We start from the raw sequence: 24,681 nt of genomic DNA on the forward strand, positions 1-24,681 counted from the left end.
TTTTCACTGGGGGAGTGTACTTCTTCACCCTTCACCCTGAATGACATTGACCAATCAAAAGCAGGCAAAAACACACTGGAAAAAGAACAAAAGACCACGCTTCCATCATAGCTGAGAGCAGGTTTCTCAGTATGTGAAAACTATCTGATAACACCCACTTGGACTTAATGAAAATTAACTCTACAGACATGCTGACAAGATGCCTTTCCTCTGCTGCAGATTTTTGTCATAGGTGCCCACCTCGCTTCATCTGCTTCACCTCTCCTTCTGTGCTCTTTTCTCTAAACACTGCATCCTGACAGATCTTCCCACCCTGAAGACTTGCATGCGTTTCCCACCTTTCAACTGTCTAATTTGCAGCTTAAAACTTCCTTCTTCTCCCTGCTGCTATCATTAACACTGATAAGTAGGAAGGGGTTGAACAGATACACCTAAGAACATTATGCAGCTGCATCTTTGTAATAATTTAGGGGAAAAATTAAAACTTCGAAAGCTTCTTTTGTTTTCCTATAGGGATGAAATACGTAAAATTAAAAAGTCAAAAACAAAAAAAAACTCCACAAATGTGTCAAATGTTTGAAAGATGATCATATGACATCATACTTTTCTGAATTTCAAATCAGATTGTCATTATGCTCTACGCCTATAATATTTGCTTTAAAAAAACCATAACACTAAAGCATGGCTTTACTACAGATTTGACAATTTGCAAAGATCCATGAAACATGACATGGTGGTAATGAGCACATAGATCAACTTTTCAGCCTTCTCAATGTCCTGATGGAGCTCTAAAAAGGGTAACTCAATTCCAACAGATGTCCAAAGGTTCTTTGTTATGTCTTGTTTTTTAGTGTGCGTAAATCTCTTATAATTGGACTCATATGTAACTTTGCCCATACACCCAACTTACAGTTACCATAAATGCACTTCTAGGGATACTGAAAAACTGAATGGACTATTGTTCCATAGTGACACAGGTCACTGACTGCTTAACAGCAAAGTATTTGATGCATTGGAGACTCTTAAAACCTCATGTAATGCATACTACACCTTAATAATGTCTTTCGGTTACCCCTTCTCTCTTCTTACCAGGTTAAAATAATTTATCATCAAAATTACATATAAAACGGATTATGGAAGTCTTCCCCTACCCTCCTTGGCATTTTTCAGATTTTCCTACCTCACAACCTGGAATATCACTTTTCTTTAGGGTTTCCATCAGTTTATATAAAGAACATGCCTACAACTGTGAACATTTGGTTTTCTATTTATAGTCAAGCAAACAACAAATAGGACAAAATAACGGAAAACTTCAGTGTGCATATCTATTCACCCCCCTAAAGTCAGTACTTTGTAGAGCTTTCTTTTGCAGCAATTACACTATGAGCTTTCCACATCTTGCCACAAATTTTTGACCATTCCTCAAAGCAAATCTGTTCCAACTCCTTCAAGTTAGATGATTTCCTCTGGCAAACAGTAATCTTCAAGTCTGACTACAGATTCTTAATTGGATTAAGGTCTGTGCTATGACTAGGCCACTCCAAAATATTTACACGTTTCCTCTTAAACCACTCGAGTGTTGCTTTAGGAGTATGCTTTGGGTCATTATCTTGTTGGAAGGTTAACCTCCATCCCAGTTTCAAAACACTGACAAACAGGTTTTGCTCAAAAATATCTCTGTATTTTGCACAATCCATCTTTCTCCTTGGCTCCAACCATTTTCCCTGTCCCTGCTGCAGAAAAACATCCCCACAGCATGATGCTGCCACCACGTTTCACTGCGAGGATGGTGGAAAACAGGAGAAGTCCCAGAAGACTGGAGAAGAGCAAATGTTGTTCCTATCTTCAAAAAGGGGAAGAAGGTGGACCCAGGCAACTATAGGCCGGTGAGTCTGACTTCTATACCAGGAAAGATCTTTGAACAATTTATTAAACAACATGTATGTCAGTACCTGGATAAGAACAAAATGATTAAACAGAGTCAGCATGGGTTTGTAACTAATAAGTCATGTCAGACTAACTTAATTTCCTTCTATGACGGAATCACTGATTGGGTGGATCAAGGAAATGCTGTAGATATAGTATATCTTGACTTCAGCAAAGCATTTGACAAAGTCTCTCATACAATTCTTATTTATTTATTATTCATAACTGGTTTAGTGATCGGACCCAAAGAGTGGTCGTAAATGGCTGCACATCCAGTTGGAAGAATGTCTCAAGTGGGGTTCCACAGGGCTCTGTCCTGGGCCCTGTATTGTTCAACATCATTATCAAAGATTTAGATGAAGGAATTGAGGGTAAACTGATTAAATTTGCTGATGACACAAAGCTAGGAGGGATAGCTAATACTAGAGAAGAGAGAGAGAGGATTCAAAAAGATATAAATAAACTGGAGAAGTGGGCAGCAACTAACAGAATGGTTTGTAACATGGAGAAATGCAAAGTACTACATCTGGGCAATAAAAATAAAAAAAGCATATACAGAATGGGAGGAAAAGGGCTAAGCAACAGCACATGTGAAAAAGACTTGGGTATACTAATAGATCACAGACTGAATATGAGTCAACAGTGTGATGCAGCAGCAAAAAAGGCAAATGCAATTCTAGGATGTATTAACAGAAGCATACAGTCTAGATCACATGAAGTCATTATTTCCCTCTACTCCTCTTTGGTCAGACCTCATCTGGAATATTGTGTCCAGTTTTGGGCACCACATTTTAAAAAAGACATCAACAAACTGGAGCAAGTTCACAAAAAAAGAGCGACCAGTGTTATGATTGAGTCACCGTAGGAGGCAAAAACAGAAATGCTAGCTAAGTCAAGAAAACCAGAGAGGTTGGCAGCTATCGGACTGCAGACCCCTGATCCTATCCACAACAACTAACAGTAGCCGTGGGGGGTTCCTATGATGCCCTAGACCCCTCGATCACAGCCAGAGAATTAAATAGGCCTAAAGAAAGAAAGGGGAAATCTAAACTGCCCCAGAGCAGACCCAAAAGCAATAGGCAGCCCCCAACATATAATGACGGTGAAGCAAGATGAAAACACTAACACAGACAGAAAGATAGACTGAGCAAAGACGGGGCCCAAGCTAGCTAGATAGGAAAGGACAGGAAGGCTGCTGTCTGCAATCCGTGAAAAACCCTATGAAAATAAGAGCCAACAGACAGTGAAAAAGGCCCTGAAGACGCTAGGCTTCAAAAAAGCTATGTCAGTACTCAGGAATATTCTGAAGACAGAGCAACAAGCAAAAGGAGATTCAGCTCACCCCAGCAGGGAATGGCAGAATCCAAAAAAGCAAGGAAAATAAAAACAAAACACAAAAGCTAACAGGCAAAGCAGAAAACTTAGCTTTGGAGGAGCAGGAATCAGACTGGTGTCCTAGAAGTCCACAGAGAAATCACCCGCAGGGCAGAAGGGCGTCGGCAGCCTTATATCCAGTCCGTGACTCCACTCAGCCAGTCATCCTCATTAGGCTCAGGTGCCTGATAATCAGGCTCATTACCTTCCTTTACCAGAATAGGGAGTTCACCAGACCTCAGTGACGAAGGGGAAAATGAACTCACAACAGACCAGAATGGTGACCAGTCAGCAAACACTGTCTTATGAGGAAAGGTTGCAGGATTTGGGAATGTTTAGTTTGCAAAAGAGAAGACTGAGAGGAGACTTAATAGCTGTCTACAAATATCTAAAGGGCTGTCACATTGTAGAAGGATCAACTTTATTCTCATTTGCACAAGGAAAGACTAGAAGCAATGGGATGAAACTGAATGGGAGGAGACACAGATTAGATATTAGAAAAAACTTTTTGACAGTTAGAGTGATCAATGAGTGGAACAAGCTGCCACGAGAAGTGGTGAGTTCTCCTTCAATGGAAGTCTTCAAACAGTGGCTGGACAGACATCTGACTGGGATGATTTAGCGAATCCTGCTTTGAGCAGGAGGTTGGACCAGATGGCCCAGGAGGTCCCTTCCAACTCTACGATTCTATGATTCTTGGGGTGATGAGCTGTACTGGTTTGGCAACAGATATAGCATTTACCTTGGTGGACAAAAAGTTAAATTTTGGTCTCATTTGACCACAGAACTTTCCTCTATACATTTAGGGAGTCTCCCACTTATCTTTTGACAAATTCAAAACGAGCCTTACAATTTTTGTATGTAAATAAAGGCTTTTTTTCTGTCCACTCTTCTATAAAGGCCACCTCCATGGAGTAGAAAGAGGAAAGCGCTCCTAAGTGCAATACCCCAGCAGTGAAGAAAGGTAGGTGAATACTGTGACAAAGTACTTACTGAAGACTGAGGACATTCGGTTCAGTGATATCAACCTAGGAAAAGGTTGCGCACACTGAGTGCTGAAAGGGGTTCATTGGCAATGTTTAGTTTAGGTTGACTAAAGAGCTGTAGAGTGGGAGGAGTCCAGAGGATAAATCTACAGCCTTCTAGAGCATTCAGAGTGGAGTGGGCCTGGAGGTGCAAGGTCTGGATCTGTGTTTTCATATTAAGGAGGACTGAACTTTTTTGTTGTTTGTTCCTGAAGCGGGCAGATTATACAAATAGCAACAAGGACAGTGCCATATATTATGTTTTTGTTTTCCTGTTAAGGCAGGAAGGCAAGTTTTGTTTTGCTAATATTGACCAGGTTTATGCAGTTCTTTTAATAAGACCAGTGGAAGATTTAAAAAGACAGTGTTCCTGTGTCTACCTCTATGTGCAGCCAAGTGAGGCAATCTACCATAGATGGTGCATGAAATACGGGAAAGATTCCATGGAATCAAGTGTGATGGCAGTGAACAAACTGCATGTTCTGGGTGAAAGCAGCCATAAGGATGGAACAGGGGTCAGAATAAATGGAGGAGCTGATCAGGCAGCTGGTCCAAAGCCAGCACCAGCACCTGCTGTAACAGCAACAGCTGGCACAACAGGAGATGAGTAAGCTGCTGATGCAACAGGTCCTGCAACAGCAGCAGCCAAGTAGACAACAGCAGCAGCAGACTGAGTTACTCACAGAGGCGATTCGTGGCACTGCGAAAGCTCTGACCCCAGTTTCAGCTGATGATTTCTTTATCTGAAAGGTGGTGAGGAGAGCCTTGCAGAAAATGACCCCGGGTGAGACATACAGGCCTTTTTAACAGTTTTTGAAAGAGCCGCCAGAAGCAGAAACTTCCTCCAGAGCAGTAGGGGGGAGAAGTCTTGGTTCCCTACTTAACGGGGAGTGCCAAGAAAGAACTACTATGATTTTGCATTACAGGATGCCAAAAAATATGTAAAATTGAAAACAGTAATTTTGGCGCACTTGGGGGTGACAATAACCTCATTCAAAAGTGTTTACAGCCAGATTCCTCTACCCCAGCGCAGATGGTAGAACGCACTGTAATGGACTGGTTCGTGCACTTCCTTTCGAGCCTGAGGCAGACTTGGGTTATTCAGGAAGATCCATCGAACGCTGATGACTTGGTCGTACTGGTATCAGGTGGTCGACTGTTCATTGAAAAGGCAACTCACTCCATTCTGGGGGGGCAGAGGTCAAAAAGGGTATGAGGCGTCCAAGGGGACGGAGGACGTCATGCCGAGGGCATCATGGGGAGGATGAAATTTGCGGGAAATGTCACAGCCCAGATCATATAGCTGCTCACTGTCCCCTGACCACTGAGCAAATGAACTTTAGCATGGGAAGCCGATGTTCATTCTATGCATATCCAGCATGCAGTGTGGACTGTTCACCCGGTGAGGGGCCCCAAGCTTGTCCTGTTAAAGTGAGTGGTCTGCAAAGGACTACACTACTAGACTCAGGGAGTTTAGTGACCCTTGTGAGGGCCACACTCCCTCTCCAATTGATCCCAGGGAAGAAGGTGGTAGCATTCACGGGGTGCTAAGACTACCTGGGGCCAGAGTGGTCATTGAGAAAGCCCAAAGTACCAAGTCCCATGAGGTTGGTGTGGTCCAGGATTTAATGCACCCAGTTATCATAGGCAGAGTCTTTTCTTTGTGTTGTTTTGGAACTTGTGGGGTAGGGGCGGAGACCTCGATTGCTTCGGTAAGAAACAGGTTATCCCTAAAAAAAAGTCTCACCAACTATTATGTAATTATTACAGTATATAAGAATCTTTAACTCTGACTAAAGAAATTGGTGTGGCACCCTATTGTATATTATGTAAGAATAAGAATTTTTTGACTTTGTCTAACTGAATTGGGGTGGCACATTAGTTGTATACTATTTTCGGTCGACCTTAAGGGATTAGGCCTCTTTCACATTTCAGTCTTTTGCCATCAGTCATAATCCATCGTGTTTTTAAAAAAAAACAAAAAAAAAACGGATCCAGCGTTTTTTCATTTCAGACTTTTATTAGTGACGGATGGCCACACGTTTCATCCGTCTTCCGATGGATATGTCAGAAAATCTCTGTCCATCGGCACGAGACAACGGATAGTGTAACTTGTTTTGTGTATGTCGAAAAGTTGGACAGCGACGGATCCTGCGCCATCCGTCGTTGGCTATAATGGAAGCCTATGGGTGCAGGATCCGTCGCTGTCCGTCAAAAGATGGAATCCAGCGACAGATTCCGTATTTTAAAACTGAGTATGGCCGGAATAATTTTTCTTCCCTTAGTTTAACCCCTACGGCTGCTTTTTCCAGTCTGGCACAAATCTCTCTCTCTCTCTTTGATTCTGTTCCTTTACCTCCTAGAGCAAAGCTGCTACGACGGATCAGTCATAAAAACGGATCCAGTGCATCAGTTTTTGCAATATGCACAGGATCCGTGTTTTGCACACTTTGACGGATTGTGACAGATTGCAAAAGACTGAAGTGTGAAAGAGGTCTTACCATGTGTAGTACACTAGTGAAAGACCGCTGATTTCTCAGCATTCAGTATTTTAGAGTACCACCATTAGCTGGTATATCAATTTTTGGCATCATACACATTTCACCCTACATCAAGAGGGAATAACAGTGTGAGAAGGGTCAGCTGCTGTGAGTGGGGGCGCCATTTGCGCAGGTCTAGGGTGTCAGGTAGGTGAAAGATTAAAGGGAACCTGTCACCAGGTTTCGCCAACATAAGATGCGGTCACTGCCTTTCAGGGCTTATCTACAGCATTCTATAATGCCGTTACTTGTGCTGTATAAGTGGTTAGACTACTTTATTCTTCTGGTCGGTGCAATTACAGCAATACCAGATTTATATGTTTTTTTTGTTTGCTTTTTTTTATCTTTGGCTGCTGTCGCACATTAAATGACGTTTGTGACAGGGATTTTTTTGTTGTTTTGTGAGTGGTAAAATTGATAAGGTAGCTTTTCTCTTCGGGTCAGTATGTTTACAACAATACCACATTTATATCTTTTTTTTTAGGTTTTGGCGCTTTTACATAAACTATTTGATCATCATCATCGCGGGGTTTCCAAGGGCAGAGGGACTTTCTTAATTCTGGCTGCTATCAAAATACTGCAATCAAGTTTGATCTAAGCATGTAGGAGGTTAAAGTGCCGGGAGCGGTGCAGGACAGCTCCTTGCACATAGTGCCGGGTGTCAGCTGTCAGAATCAGCTGACACCCAGTGACTATCATGCACACAGCATCACCTGAACGTATCCATATATCCATGGTCGATACTCCAGTTTCTGCTTGGGAACTCTGCAGCTCCTTCAGGGTTACCTTTCGCCTCTATGCCACCTCCTTGCCCTGGGTGACTGTCTTGGTGTGCGGCCCTCTCTTGGCAGGTTTGTTGTGGTATCATGTTCTTTCCCATTTCACAATAATGGATTTGATGGCACTCTGGGTGATCATCAGAGATTGGGATTTGTTTTTATATCCCAACCCTGAATTGTCTTCTCAAAAACTTTGTCCCAGACTTGTTTGGATGTCCCCATGGTCTTCATTGTATTGTTTGGCTAGTGGAGCTTCTTGTTTATTGCTGTTGCATCCTCTATAGCCTTCCAGAAAAGGTGTGTATATACTGACAAAGGTGGACTTCTTTTCACTAAGCATGTGATTTATTTGCTTGCATGAACATTTTTTAGGGGCTTCATAGCAAAAGGGGTGAATACATATGCACATGCAAATTTTTGGTTATTTGAGTCAATAAATTTAATTTATGCCTATATTTTTCTCACTTCACCAACTTATACTATTTAGTGCTGATGCATCACAGATCGGATTACAAAAACACTTAAAAAGCAGGTTGTAATATAGCAAAATAGGTAAAAAGCCAAGGAGGGTGGGAGGAATACTTTTACAAGCCACAGTACTTATTATGACCACTGTCATTTAAATATGAAATATTTTTGTAGTCCAATTAAATATAGGTTTTATTTCTGCGGTCACTATGTTTAGGTCTCGAAAATATAACGTTGTGTAAGCCACAAATAATCACCTAGCATTAAAACTGTGGCCAGGGCTCGTAATAAGGTAATGTGGAATGAGGGAGTCATCTGGGGTCACAGTTTTCAGACATGCCGTATTTGCTAATTCAAACAGAACATCAGTCGTGTTTACCTTTCATTGCATTTGCCTGCAACACAAACATGTTAAAATCTCAAGGTCTTGGTGATAATTAGATTTAGCTTTTTAAATAAAGCTGTCCCTGTACTCAAAATTAACCATCTAATCAAGAAATATATAAAAAAAAAAATTAAAACCTTTAATATGGTAAAACTAAAAATACAAAAAAATTTTGAATAGCAGACCACAGTTCGATTATGGATAGTAGGGGAAAAATAAATAAATAAGCCACTATGTACATATTTATTCCAGAAAAATTCCTAGTGGCGGCTCTGTTGACACAATCGCAGAACGTAGGCTCTTTATAGGGTATTCTCATCTTCCTAAGGCTGGGTTCACATTACGTTATAGCAGTCCGTTAGACGGACTGCGTTACACCGCAGTATAACGCAGTGTAATGCAGTCCGTTAACGCTGCCATTCAGCCCCATTGTCGGGCGCATCGCGACGCATGCCGTAAAGTGGCAAGCGTTCGCGATGTGCCATCATTAAGTGATGGAGCCTTGGACGCGGCCTGCAGCGTCTGAGGCTCCGTCACCGCTAGCGCAGATGCTCCATCTGCGCTAGCTGTGACGGAGCATATCGCGTTATTCTATAGTGTTAACATAGCCCGTCAACGCTATGCGTTGAACGGGCTGTGTTAACACAATGTGAACCTAGCCTAAGGGTCCCGTTTCACTTAGCGACGCACCAGCGATCCCGACAACGATACAACCTGGTAAGGATCGCTGGTGTGTCGCTAAATGGTCGCTAGTAAGCTGCCAAACAGGCAGATCTCTTCAGCGACGCAACGATCCGGCGGTCGTTGGTACCTTGTCACACAGCAGCTTTTTTGACGATTCCCGCCTGCGTCCCCGAGTTCTGCGTCGCCAACGAGGTCGCTCGTCGAGGTCAAAGACAGCGATGAGCACTGGCCAGAGGGACGCAGACAATTAAAAAATGACCCAGGACATTAGAGCACGATCAGAGATATCCAGCAGGGGGGCAGGTCGCTGCTGCGTGTCACATGTAGCGAGATCACTGGCGAGGTTGCTGTTGCGTCACAAAATCGGTGACGCATCAGCGATCTCGCTATGTGAGAAGGGGGCTTTAGGAGCACATCGCACAACAGCTTCCTGCGTGGGGTCATCTGCTCCTGAAGATTGACAGGTTGAGGATGACTGTGTAGTCATCATAAGCTTTGTGCTCTGTGATTCTGCTCATCGGCTATACATCTGCAGCATCGCACAATTGCGAGGACACTGAAGCTGGCAGGATACCCCGATTTGGCCACCATCAGAGCACTGCTTGAAAACTGCTCCCACTGAGACACTGCAGTGGTGGCAGATAACCTGGCAACGAGCTGTACACCAAGATAAAAAAAAAAATCTGTTTTCTTGAGAAAAGAGGTAAACTGCAAAGCAGCTTGGTTTGACAAAAACTTTCCAATTTAACCATTTATGATTTTGATAAACCCCCTATAAGCTTTTATAATTTCCTTGCCTAGGTTTCCTATATTTTGCCACTATATGTTATTCAGTTGTTCCTCAACGTGCATGGTATGAAGAAATGAATAGCAGCATAGGTTTTGAGACAGCAGTTTCCTGTCAGAAATAAGAATTGTCACATTTCACTGTATTAGCATGCTATTAGCAATAGTAGTGCTATGTGGTCCCCAGGCGTTAAGAGGATTAAAGATAGGTATATGTAAATGTTGAATTAACAAGCTCTTTGCTGTGAATGCGGCTTTTGGTTTTCAACATCTCAGAACATTCCATCCTGTAAACAGTCAAAATAAAAAAAAAAATAAAAAAAATTACACATAAAAATTGTGGCTAAAAGACCATGAAGTTCTGGCTTACCTCTTCAGTGAGTTCACCAAATACAGTTAATGTATCAAGCAGAAGGCTGGAGGTGTAAAAAGACTTTATCATATTCCTAAAAGAGAGAAAGTAACGAACAGATGAGCATGATGCTAGAAATAGATACTGGAACAAAAACAGCAAGGTTTAGATCTTCATACAAAAATCATACCAGTACATAATGAGCTAATATTACATCTTACAAAGCACAGGGCTAGGATAAAGAGTCACTTTCACACTGCTGGGGATGGGGATCTAACCTCTGAGGATCCAAGGGAATAAAGAGGCAGCAGTGATGGTATAGCGGGGCAGCAGTGATGGTATAGCAGGGCAGCAGTGATGGTATAGAACACTATGCCATCCTGGCCACAAACTGTGCGCTAACAAGTACCAATAATCCGAGTCAATATAAATAAGATTGTCATTCTTTTCCCTGTAATACATTGCATCTCATGAGAAAACACAAGCATGCTCTGCTTGCAGCAAATTTGTACTTGTGCCGCCTGCTTTACATTCTGCAGTTTTTCAGTCTCATTTTTCTAAATTTTCTTAAAAAATAAATAAATCAACATGCCAAATCCTTATAGGAGGGAAGCCTCTGTCAGAGCAGACTGAAAGTGGCCCAATCCCCTCTCTGTACAGAGAGCACATTCAAGCTTGGCTAACAGAAGTGTATGTGTATGGGGGAGGGATGAAGTTCGGAGGAATAGTGGTCAGTTGATCATGTATTTGGTCGGCAGCTCTGTAAAGTGAATGGGCATAAGTATGATTGGCACCTAAGTATGCTAATATACTGTTCAGAGAGAAAGAGGACTAGCAATCTGGTGCCACCTATTGGGGGTAAAAATTCTAAAATTCAATATTCACCCTTTAACAAGACATTCCAGATGACACAGGAGTGGATTTTACAATATTTTACAATATAAGCCTCTATGGGCAGTTTCCAGACCAACTCTCCTAATCACCACTCTCATCATGCACTTGTTCAAAGGCCTTGTAACTTCACAACAAGCACTGACAGACCATTAACGTATCACTATAGCTATAAAAAAAATCCAGCAGTAAAGGCCCTTTTACATTTAGCGATGCACCAGCGATCCGACCAGCGATCCCACCCGGTCAGGATCGCTGGTGCATCGCTAAATGATCGCTAGTGAGCTTTCATACAGAAAGACCTCACAGCGATGCAGCAGCGACGCAGCGCACGATACTTACCATTCACACACAGCGATCCTGCGTCCTCCCGCCCGCGTCCAGCGTCGCTCGTCGTCACAGCAGGAAGTCTCAGCAGGAAGCGCCCGACGAGAAATGGAGCCGGACATTCTCGCGCGATCAGCGATGGACAGCGGGGGAGCCGGTCGTTGGTAAGTATCACACATAGCGATATCGCTAGCAATATCGCTATAACGTCACAAAACCAGTGACGTTTTAGCGATATTGCTAGCGATATCGCTTAGTGTAAAACCCCCTTAAGGCCTGTTTCACACTTCAGCTTTTTGACGTCAGTCAAAATCCGCAGTTTTAATAAAAAAAACACGGATCCGCCCTTTTTTGGCAGATCCGTTTTTTTCCTCATAGACTTGCATTAGTGGTGGATTTTGACTGATGGTCGTCCGTTGCATCCGTTTTTAGACGGATCCGTTAAAATTTTAGCGACGGCCGGACAATGTAACTTTTTTTGTAGCAGCGGACGGCTATTTTTAACTGCGCATGCCCGGAAGACTGCCTCTGCCAAGCATTTTAACTCTCAATAGCGTTCTGGAAGCGGCATAAAAAGTGAAAAAATCTCTCTCAGGGTCATGTTACTTTAACCCCTTCACCCCCAAGGGTGGTTTGCACGTTCATGACCGGGCCAATTTTTACAATTCTGACCACTGTACCTTTATGAGGTCATAACTCTGGAACGTTTCCATGGATCCCGGTGATTCTGACATTGTTTTCTCGTGACATATTGTACTTTATGCTAGTGTTAAAATTTAATTCAAATAACTTGCGTTTATTTGTGAGAAAAACGGAAATTTGGCGAAAATTTTGAAAATTTCGCAATTTTCCAACTTTGAATTTTTATGCCCTTAAATCACAGAGATATGGCGCACAAAAAAACTTGATAACTAACATTTCCCACATGTTTACTTTATGTCAGCACAATTTTGGAACCAAAATTTTTTTTTGTTAGGAAGTTATAAGGGTTAAAAGTTGACCAGCGATTTCTCATTTTTACAACACCATTTTATTTTTACGGACCACATCACATTTGAAGCCACTTTGCGGGGTCTATATGATAGAAAATACCCAAAAGTGACACCATTCTAAAAACTGCACCCCTTAAGGTGCTAAAAACCACATTCAAGAAGTTTATTAACCTTTTATGTGCATCACAGGAATTTCTTTGAATATTTAAAAAAAAAAAAAATGAACATCTAACTTTTTTTCACAAAAAAAATACTTCAGGTTCATTTTTTTTTATTTTACCAAGGGTAACAGGAGAAATTGGACTGCAAAAGTTATTGTGCAATTTGTCCCGGGTACGCTGATACCTGATATGTGGGGGGAACGACTGTTTCGGCACATGGCAGAGCTCAGAATGGAAGGAGCGCTGTTTGACTTTTTCAATGCAAAATTTGCTGGAATTCAGATCGGACGCCATGTCACGTTTGGAGAGTCCCTGATGTACCTAAACAGTGGAAACCCCCTACAAGTGACCCCATTTTGGAAACTAGACCCCCCAAGGAACTTATCTAGATATGTGGTGAGAACTTTGAACCCACAAGGGCTTTACAGAAGTTTATAACATACAGCCGTACAATTAAAAAATCATATTTTTTCCACAAAAATGATCTTTTCACCCTCAATTCTTATTTTTCCAAGGGTAACAGGACCCTAAAAGTTATTGTGCAATTTGTCCTGAGTACGCTGATACCCCACATGTGGGGGTAAACCACTATTTGGGCGCATGGCAGAGCTCGGAAGGGAAGGAGCGCCATTTGACGTTTTTGGCTGGAATTGAGATCGGACACCATGTCGCGATTGGAAAACCCCTGATGTACCTAAACAGTGGAAACCCCCCACAAATGACACCATTTTGGAAACTAGACCCCCCCAAGGAACTTATCTAGATGTGTGGTGAGCACTTTGAACCTCCCAGTGCTTCACAGAAGTTTATAACTCCCGGGCGTGAAAATAAAAAATTCATATTTTTTCCACAAACATGATCTTTTACTCACCATTTTTTTTATTTTCCCAAGGGTACCAGGAGAAATTGGACCCCAAAAGTTGTTGTCCAATTTGTCCTGAGTACGCTGACGCCCCATATGTGGGAGAAAACTACTGTATGGACACACGTTGGGGCTCGGAAGGGAAGTAGTGACGTTTTGGAATGCAGACTTTGAGGGAATGTTCTGCGAGTGTCATGTTGCCTTTGGAGAGCCCCTAATGTACCTAAACAGTGGAAACCCCCACAAATGACCCCATTTTGGAAACGAGACCCCCTAAGGAACTTATTTTGATTTATGGTGAGCACTTTGAACCCCCAAGGGCTTCACAGAAGTTTATAATGCCCGGGCATGAAAATAAAAAAATCGTATTTTTTCCACAAACATGATCAATTAGTCCCCAATTTTTTCATTTTCCCAAGGGTAACAGGAGAAATTGGACCCCAAAAGTTGTTGTCAAATTTGTCATGAGTACGCTGACACCCCATATGTGGGAGAAAACTAATGTATGGACACACGTCGGGGCTCGGAAGGGAAGTAGTGACGTTTTGGAATGCAGACTTTGAGGGAATGTTCTGCGGGTGTCATGTTGCCTTTGGAGAGCCCCTAATGTACCTAAACAGTGGAAACCAGCCACAAATGACCCCATTTTGGAAACGAGACCCCCTAAGGAACTTATCTAGATGTGTGGTGAGCACTTTGAACCCCCAAGGGCTTCACAGAAGTTTATAATGCCCGGGCATGAAAATAAAAAAATCGTATTTTTTCCACAAACATGATCAATTAGTCCCCAATTTTTTCATTTTCCCAAGGGTAACAGGAGAAATTGGACCCCAAAAGTTGTTGTCCAATTTGTCATGAGTACGCTGACACCCCATATGTGGGAGAAAACTAATGTATGGACACACGTCGGGGCTCGGAAGGGAAGTAGTGACGTTTTGGAATGCAGACTTTGATGGAATGGTCTGCGGGTGTCATGTGCGTTTGGAGAGCCCCTGATGTACCTAAACTATTGAAACTCCCCACAAGTGACCCCATTTTGGACACTAGACCCCCCACGGAACTTATCTAGATGTGTGGTGAGCACTTTGAACCCCCAAGTGCTTCACAGAAGTTTATAACGCTCGGATGTGAAAATAAAAAAATCATTTTTTTCCACAAAAATGATATTTTTGCCCCCAAGTTTTTATTTTCCTAAGGGTAACAGGAGAAATTGGACCCCAAAAATTGTTTTGCAATTTGTCCTGAGTAGGCCGATACCCTACATGTGGGGGTAAAACACTGTTTGGGCGCATGGCAGAGCTTGGAAGGGAAGGAGCACCATTTGATTTTTTCAACTCAGAATTGGCTGGAATTGAGATCAGACGCCATGTTGCATTTGGAGAGCCCCTGATGTGCCCAAACAGTGGAAACCCCCAATTCTAACTCCAACCCGAACCCCAACACACCCCTAACCCTAATCTCAGCCCTAGCCCTAACCCTAATGGAAAAACGGAAATAAATTCATTTTTTTTTTAATTATTTTTCCCAAACTAAGGGGGTGATAACGGGGGGTTTGATTTACTATTTATGGCGGTTTTTATGTTTGGCAGCTGTCGCACGCTAAAAGACGCTTTTTATTGTAAAAATAGTTTTTGCATCTCCACATATTGAGAGCTATAATTTTTCCGTATTTTGACCCACTGAGTCATGTGAGGTCTTATTTTTTGCGGGACGAGTTGACGTTTTTATTGGTACCATTTTCAGGCACGTGACATTTTTTGATCGCTTTTTATTCCTATTTTTGGGACGCAGAATGAACAAAAACCAGAGTTTCATGAATTTCTTTTGGGGGGGGTGCATTTACACCGTTCCGCGTGTGGTAAAATTGATAAAGCGGTTTTATTCTTTGGGTCAGTACGGTTACAGCGATACCTCATTTAGGTCTTTTTTTTATGTTTTGTCGTTTTTTTTGCAATGAAAACTATTTTATATAAAAAATAATTATTTTTGCATCGCTTTATTCTGCGAGCTATAACTTTTTTATTTTTTCGCTGATGATGCTGTATGGCGGCTCGTTTTTTGTGGGACAAGATTACGTTTTCAGCGGTACCATGGATATTTACTGTATATGCGTCTTTTTGATCGCGCGTTATTGCACTTTATGTTCAGCAGTATGATAATAAATCATTTTTTGCTTCGTTTATTTTTATTTTTTAAGGGGTTCGCTAAAGGGGTTAACTAATAGGACAGTTTTATAAGGCGGGTCGTTACGGACGCAGCGATACCTAATATGTGTACTTTTATTGTTTGTTTTTTTTATTTCCAAAAAATGGATTTATTGGGGGAATATTTTTTTTTTTTTCTAATTTATTTGGCGATTTTTTTAAAATTATTTTAACACTTTTTTTTATTTTTTTTTTTTTAACTTTATTACCTAGTCCCAGGTGGGACATCACTGTCCTGTGACAGATCGCTGATCTGTCACATCACAGATCACTGTGACAGATCAGCGATCTGTCACAGGCAGTGCAGAAGGCTTCCTCATGCCTGCGCTTTGCAGGCACTGAGGAAGCCAGCTTCCTGCAGGCCCCCGTCGCCATCTTGGATTCGGGGGCCTGCCGGAAAGGAGCCCCCCGCAGCATCGCTGCACATTGCGCTGCCGTGGGGGGCTCAGGGAAGCACGGAGGGAGCCCCCTCCCTGCCGATGCTTCCCTTTAACCCCCGGTACACCGCGATCATGTTTGATCGCGTTGTGCAAGGGGTTAACGTGTCGGGGGCGGTCCGTGACCGCCCCTGACACATTGTGCCGGGTGTCAGCTGTGATAATCAGCTGACACCCGGCCGCGATCAGCACGCTCACCACTTGGGCGCCGCTGATCGTGGTAGACGTACTATCCCGTCCATGGGCATAGGGGCCCGGGTCCCATGGACGGGATAGTACGTCGGATGTCAAGAAGGGGTTAAATTTCATGCACTTATAGCTAAAGCGGATCCATCCAAGAAACGGATCCGGTGGCATCCGTTTATGGAAAAACGGAAACGGATCCGTTTTTTCACACTCTGGCGAATTTTGACTGATGTCAAATAACTGAAGTGTGAAACACGCCTTAGACATTGCTACTGAGCAGAACTGCCACTCATAGAGGAGTGTCCGCCGTCCCCTAACACAAGGTAGTGAAACGCTGTGCAGTAGTGTGCTGGTGAACACTCAAGTGGACAGCAACCTTTTAATGAAAAGGCACATGATAACCCCGGCCTAGAACAATGATTGGACATATATTAGATTTGTATTTTCTATTAATTGGATCATAGACTACAGATATTATTTATAGAGCACCATTGATTCTATGGTGCTGTACATAAGGGGTTACATACAAATTACAGATATCACTTACAGTAAACAAACTTACAATGTCAGACTGATACAGAGGGGAGAGGACTCTGCCCTTTCGGGCTTAAATGCTACAGGATGGAGGGGAAGGAGACAGTAGGTTGGGGGGGTTGCAGCAGTTCCTGTGTTGGTTAAGGTGATATCTCCAGTAGTGGTGAGGAGGTAGTGGGGTCATTGCTGTCATGATCCAGGACGGGGTTTAGCTTTGGCCTGTCCTGGTCAGACTGGGGGTTAATTGTTCTGCCTCTCTCTGGCAGAGGGCGGCTATTTAATGTTCACTGGACCTAGGTCCGGTGTCAGTTATACTCCTGCCCTCGGCTGAGTTAGTTGACCTCTTGTATACGTGTGCCTTGTGCCTGATAACTTGTTGCTTGTTTGGTTGTGATCCGGTTCTGTCCCTGTTACGAGTTCTGCCTGCCCCTCTTGTACCGCACCGCTCTCTCGTGTATGACTCTCTGCTTGTGACTCAACTGCTCTCTGCTCGTCCCTTTGGTACCGCACCGCCCTCTTGTGTATGACCTTTGGCTTTGTCTGACCTCCCGTCTGTTTACCCCTCCTGTACCTCGTTTGCCCGGACTGTGTATGACCTCCGTTTTGCCCGACTCTGAGTTCTCTACCTTCTCTGAAAGCAGGACGCTAAGCCCCGCCCCTTTGCAGTCACATGACCGTAGGTCCTGTGCCGCCTTGCTAAATTTCAGCATTCAGGTCCTGTGCATCTGTACTTTCTGGCTGTTCTTGTCCCCAGGGGTCCCTACAGTGCAGGTGAGTCCCTGCTCAGCGGAGGCTGTATGCCGGCGCTGTCAGGATCTTGATAATTGCAGGCTGTAGGCTTTCTTGACGAGGTGGGTTTTCAGGTTCCGTCTGAAGGATCCGAATGTGGTTGATAGTCGGACATGTTGGGGCAAAGAATTCCAGAGGATGGGGGCTATTCGGGAGAAGTCTTGGAGGCGGTTGGGTTAGGAGCGAATAAGTGTGAAGGAGAGAAGGAGGTCTTGGGAGGATCGGAGATTACATGAGGGAAGGTATCGGGAGATTAGTTCAGAGACATATGGGGGAGACATGTTATAGATGGCCTTGTAGGCCAGTGAAGAGATTTGCAGAGGGGAGAAGCGGAGGAGTAGCGAGAAGTGAGATGGATTAGTCAGGCAGCAGAGTTAAGGATGGACTGGAGAGGTGCGAGGGTGTTCGCAGGGAGACCACAGAAAAGGATGATGAGGGCATGCACAAGCATTTTAGTAGATTGAGGGTTGAGGAAAGGACGGATTCTGGAAATATTTTTGAGCTGGAGGCAACAGGAGGTAGAAAGAGCTTGGCTGTGTGGTTTGAAGGACAGGGCAGAGTCAAGGGTTACTCTGAGGCAGCGGACTTCCGATGCAGGGGAAAGCATGATGTCATTAATTATGATGGATAGGTCAGGTAAGGAAGATCTGTGAGATGGAGGAAAGATGATGAGCTTGGATTTGTCCACATTGAGCTTGAGGAAGTGAGAGAAGAAGGAGGATATGGCTGATAGACACTCCGGGATTCTGGACGGCAGAGAGGTGACGTCTGGGCTAGAGAGGTAGATCTGAGTGTCGTCAGCATAAAGGTGGTACTGGAATCCATGGGACTTTAGGAGTTTACCCAGGCTAAGGGTATAAATTGAGAATAATAGAGGTCCTAGAACAGAGCCTTGGGGACTTCAACAGACAGAGGGTGGGATGAGGAGGTAGTGTGGGAGATGCTGAATGTGCGGTTTGAGAGGTATGAGGAGATCCAGGATAGGGCGAAGTCTTTGATGCCAAAGGAGGAGAGGATCTGTAGTAGGAGGCAGTGGTCAACTGTGTCGAATGCAGAGGACAGGTCTAGAAGCAGGAGTGTTGAGTATTGTCCGTTTGCTGTGGCTGTAAGTAGGTCGTTAGTAATTTTGGTCAGGGCTGTCTCAGTGGAGTTATGGGAGTGGAAACCAGATTGCAGATTGTCAAAGAGCAAGTTAGATGAGAGGTGGGAGGAAAGTTCAGTAAGGACGTGCAGCTCCCGGAGTTTGGAAGCGAATGAAAGCAGTAATATTGGGCGATAGCTGGACATGGCGGTTGGGTCGAGGGTTGGCTTTTTAAGGATCGGCGTGATTGTGGCATGTTACACTGCTTCTCCATCTTGAGCATAAAACTACAGTACCTGCAAGGTTTGATTTAATTCAAATGTGTCATGCCCTTGTGTCTATTGGTCTCCTTTAGAAATAAAAGTTGCAAATACAGATGATCCATTTGTCCTGCGCTTAGAATGGTGCTCGGATTTTTAAAGCGGTCTTTATTAAAAAGGGGTTAACCAATTTACTGTTATTTTAAAGAAATGTGTTAAAAGGACATTATTTTGTGCCGCTTACTAACATACAAGTATCGCAGGCTCTTTTCTTGCATTTGATATTGGAGCTTTCCACACAGACTGAAAAGCTTTTATATTCTTAAGATGTCTGCTCAAGGAGGAGCATGTGACCAGACTGGTTGCCTCCAATTGAAGGGTGAGTGCACACAGTGCGGATTCAGCTGCGGATTTTTCAGCGCGGATTTGCAGGTAAAACCGCAAGTAAAGTGACCTGAGGTTTATCTGCGGATTTGCCTGCGGTTTTCTCCTGCGTTTTGACACCTGGACAATGGAACAGGTGTCAAACCGCTGCAGAATCCGCACAAAGAATTGACATGCTGCGGATTTAAAACCGCGGAAAAATCCACAGCATCTGCACTGCAGTTTTGAAATCCCATTGCTTTGCATTGTACTGTACAAAGCCTGCGGAACTGCTGCGGATGCGCAAGGACAAATCTGCTGCGGATTCGCAGCAGAATCCGCAACGTGTGCACATACCCATAAACAGTTTTCCTATGCGTTTTTTAACTGGAGGAGATGTGTGCGGGGAGAGAGTTCAAGACCTGCATAAGACCTTTCTGATCAGTCAGGGGTGAGAATAAGCAGTGGCGCCTGACAATGGAGAATGAATAGTACCATCTCAGCGGTCTAGGTGCTGCAGACACTACTCACAGACAGGGCACTTGTTGACACTGCTAAACTGCTGAGTAGGAGGGACAAAATACCAAACTGCCTATGTACGAAAGACTTAAACCACTTTTGTGGGAGAGGCAATGAGCACGCCAGGTAAAACTAAATAACTCTTTGAAGGCCCCCCCACACACAGACTAATGACTGCCAAACCCGCCGATATTGACAGGTTCAGCCAACAGTCAAATATGTACAAATGTCAAAGGAGACATGAATCCATTATGTCCGGTTTCGACTGCTGATCGTTTTGTTCTGGCCGCTGCCAGAGAAGTCTATCATCGGCCCTCTCGAAGATAATAGGAGCGCTCGGCAAAATAAATTCTCCTGTGCCCGGGAAAGTTGGGTGGGTTAACAGCGCGACAAATGATTGGTTGAACAATTTTTTTTTATTGTACACTATACATATTGTCGCTTTGGCCACTCTAAGATAGTCTGCCATGAAAACAAACAGGCAAATAAAAAAAAAAAAATCTAAAAATAAAACAAAAAAGATAAGTCAAAACTATTATATGAACTACTGGCATGGGCAACTTTCCACGCCCTGTTACAAGAAAACCTTTAATTATGCAACAAAGATTTAGGAGACTGTTTTAAAAGCAAACAGCAGAGAGAAGGCAAACTCCAAAACAAATTAGTGCAGACTTTCAATTACGGTAAGTTGAATAGCCACTTATTACTCATTCTGCATATGTTAAAAACCTTGTAAGACAGACACAGGTAAGAAAATTGGCTGGATGGACAAGGAACTCAAAGCTTCACAAAGTTAAATTTTTTGAAGATCAATGCAAATTTTAGTGTTATCTGCCTAGATTTATGAAAATTTTAGAGCATTGACAACACAAACAGGAGACCACATTGGTGTTAATAGGTAGCTATTTATACAGAATTGGCTTTATCCACATTTCCTTCCCTGCTTCAATCAGCAGTTCCAGATGTGTGACCTGTAAACATGATCTCATGAAAGAGCGGTGCTTACAAGCGGAGACATTATAAGGCCAGGCAAGACCACAAACCATGACACAAAATAGCCAACACTCTAGGGAGTAATAAAGAGGAACACACAGAAGCTTTGTAAGGAGGCCATGTTTTACAGCCCTGTTACCAGACACATGTATATTAAACAGCAGACTTTTACAAAGAAGTCTAGTGGATGAATATATTTATTCTCAAAGAAAAGATGTTTAATAAACGTGTTTCAAGTTGAAACATAGCAATTCAGTGAAATCTCTTAAAATAAGCACCTCTTTGAGGGGACTAACCCTCTGCAGGTCCACATATCATTGCAATTTTAGGCATTTCTGAATTATTTTGTCTATAACAGGGCTTCTCAAACTTTTCTACTGAGGAGTCATCAGAAAAAACTAGAAAATACCCAAGCTTCAGACAGACCACCATCTGTAGGGGAAGTCCATACTAAAACTAGAAATGTTCCCATTTTTTCATTTTATGTCTCAAGAAACCAGCATAACATTACAATAAGTGAAAACATACCAAGGACCAAAGATAGAAAAATATGGCATGCTTAATGATGCAGCGAGATACTACCCACAGAAGGTAGAACCATAGGAGAAAAAAATGGGAGCTTACATCCCTCAAATACATATCAAATATACATGTGTGCAAAAAATTAGTGGAAAGCGTCCTCATTATGCAAAAATATAACAAGTTTTATTCAAAGGGACACAATTACATACAGCAAAGTATATATATCACACATGTAGTAGAAAAAAATGATAAAAGACCAGTGGACAATGATGAAACCATGGTGCAACCATGCAGGCACAATAAAGTAAATATAAGGGGCAACGGTGTCCTAATGTAAAAGTATATGTTGCTAATAACCCAACAACCCACCCAATGGTAGGAAATGAAATGGAGAAAAAATTCCCCATATGCAGGAAGTTGTAAGAAAACGGCATACAATCATAGTAAAATGGACAATATCAAAGCAATATTAACAAAATGACGGACATAAGTAACTATCATGATCAAACAACCTGTGGGTTACTAGCTGACCGTGACATAAGACAGTCAATGTGACACAGAAACTAAAAAGGAACACATCATCTTACCCATATGTAAAAGGTGCCTGTAAGTTGCGCCGAGGCCCCGCCGCACGTTACGCTAACCAGCTTCCTCAGGGGGCAGTTTGTTCAAGTGTCAGGACCGGATCTTAAATATCCCGCCATGTGTGACCAGGAACCAATCTTAGGCTGGGGGAGGGCACCAATTGAATACCGAGAGACAAGGGCGCATGTGGGCGGAACATCCGGCGTCTCTCCGTCACTTCTGGCGTCCCGGGTGCGATGCGTGTCAGAAGCAAGTGCTTCTGATGACGTCAATGGAACGCATCGCCCCATTGGATACCATCGGGGGCGGAGACACAGCGGAAGGGCTGGCAGCACGCGCGACTCAAGGTAGACAAGTAGTCCAAGTGTATATGAATATATTGCCTGCACCAAAGCCATTCAGATATGCAATGGACACATTGCCCACCAAAAAGTGAACCAAATATGCCGTATACATATAAACAGCTTCAGAAGCAATCCAACTGTACAGTGACCATATTCCCTATTCTGAAGCAATACAGGAGTAACATATGTACAGCAGAAGGGTAGGCAACATGTACAGCTCAGAATAAGCAACAAAAAAAATCAATTATCACAAATATTAACTATACCATGTATAGAAAACATCTCAAATATACATTTGAATAACCAAAAGCAAAAAAATAAACAATAAAACGATATCCAATAAAATAAAAATTAGAAATAATGGAAAGTAAAATAAAGAAAAAATTATTTAAAAAAAACAAAATAATAAATAATAATAAGTCACACGGAAATGTGTTCACATTGCAATCCGAAATTTGTGGAATCCTCCTTTTTCATGCCGTAATCAAAGACCCACACACGAGGAATAGAAGATTCAGACGTCCAGCAACGAAAGAAAAAATCATCCACCGTAACTAAAAGCTTAAAAAACACAAAAACACACAATTAAAATACAAACATGACTCCAGGACCGTGAAACCAGACTAAGTTGTTTTTGAAGAGCCAGAACACCCCTTACACAAGAACCTAAAGAAAACATGAGAAGCTGGGACAACCTGCGCTTTAAGTCACCACCCCTAATCCCACCATGCACACGATCAATGCCCCGCACCCAGAGTAAATCAGGGTTACAGGCATATTTCAGCCTATAGTGGCGAGGAATGGTCTTTAGGGACAATATATCATCAATGGTTGCGGCAGCCCAAATGTCCCTAACGTGCTTTCTAGTTCGAACACGTAATTCACATGGGCAGGTGGCATAACATATCACGAAATCACTCACGCAGGATATGTACTTTCTAATTTGAAACACCCGTTTTACCATCAGACGAACAAAATGATGCCGTACGCTCAATATTGCGACAAGCCAAGCACGACCAACATGGAAAACAACCATGCCGGGGCTTACCGGCAAGAAAAAATGATGAAGGAGAAGGTTGAGCAATGTAGTGGGTCTTCACTAAAAGATCCTTCAAATTACTACTTCTTCTTGCCGTAAGAAGAGGTTTCTCAGAAAACAATTTACCCAATATTGGATTCGTCTTTATGATGGACCAATGTTTATTCAAAATCGCTTTAATCGTGCCCCATCTGTTATTATATGTGGAAATAAATCACACCCTATGGGACTCATCAGCAACCCCCTTCGAGCTGAACAAAAGGTGGCTACACTGGGATGTTTTGGCACGGTTGTAACCATGCTTGATGCACCGTCTGCGGTAGTCACGAGTGCGAAACCTATCCCGGAGATCAGCCGCCTGCGTCTCAAAGCGCTCATCCGTAGAGCATAAGCGTCCGATGCAGATAGGAGTCTTGAATCAATAGAGGCCAAATATTTTCCCCCCTTTTCCATGGCAGATATGACCGAAAGGAGAGACTCCATCCGGAAAAGTCTGATCCTGACAAAACTTGTTCAGAAGTTTCAGGTCCAGAATGGGCCTTACGGTTCCGTTCTTTTTGGAGACCAAAAACAGGTTGGAGTAGAAACCTTGAAACCTGTCTTTCTCCGGTACAGGGATGATCACTCAAGATGCTTAGCAGTTGCCACCTGACAAGAGCAGTCACGCTCAGCCTAGACTGGGCGGTGGCACTCCGCTGCGCCTGAGAAACTCGACGGCTTCGAATAAGGCGCGTGCCCAGGTTTATGATTTGGAAGGACGAGACAGGAAAAATCATTTTGGGGGGTGGCTGATAAATACTATCTTGTACCCTGAAGACACTAGCTCTCCTACCCACACATCGTGTCGAAAGTGAGCCAGACATGATGAAACCAGAACAAGCGCCCAACCTACTCTGCAGGTGTCGACCGGAAAGTTCCTCCAGTCATTTGCCGAGAACCTGTGGGACCTCGATTCCCTTGATTCAAACGTATCTTCCCCAATGGGTCGGTTCTATATGCGATCTGACGATCTCTGCCCGGATTGGGCCAACCTAACCTTGTGGTGTTTGCCGCCGCGACCCACCCGGGGTTACGAAAGGGCCGAAACCGTGTATGAAGCTGGTGACAGAATGGATGCTTAACCCCCTGTTGTGAGAGGAAGTTTCTTTCCCTTCTGTGGTGTGGGAAATAAGCTGATCTAGCTTCTCACCGAACAATCTGCCGCTCTGATAGGGCAAAGTGAGGGATTTCTTGGTAGTTGAGTCGGCTCGCCATGTTCTTCATCATAGGGCTC

At 43.2% G+C, this 24,681-nt stretch overlaps 1 protein-coding gene across 2 annotated transcripts in view; it reads right to left on the bottom strand.

The window, feature by feature from the left end:
• The window catches only part of VTA1 (vesicle trafficking 1), a 322,571-nt gene that overhangs the window by 105,262 nt on the left and 192,628 nt on the right, over positions 1–24,681 (bottom strand). For both annotated transcript variants that reach the window (XM_073557711.1, XM_073557712.1), the window contains exon 4: positions 10,338–10,413. In XM_073557711.1, the coding sequence (XP_073413812.1) occupies positions 10,338–10,413 (76 nt within the window). The remainder of the gene's footprint in view (positions 1–10,337; positions 10,414–24,681) is intronic.

This window comes from Dendrobates tinctorius, unplaced genomic scaffold (genome assembly GCF_039654945.1).
Source record: "Dendrobates tinctorius isolate UK_male_01 unplaced genomic scaffold, ASM3965494v1 ptg000250l, whole genome shotgun sequence".
Classification (NCBI taxonomy): Eukaryota; Metazoa; Chordata; class Amphibia; order Anura; family Dendrobatidae; genus Dendrobates; species Dendrobates tinctorius.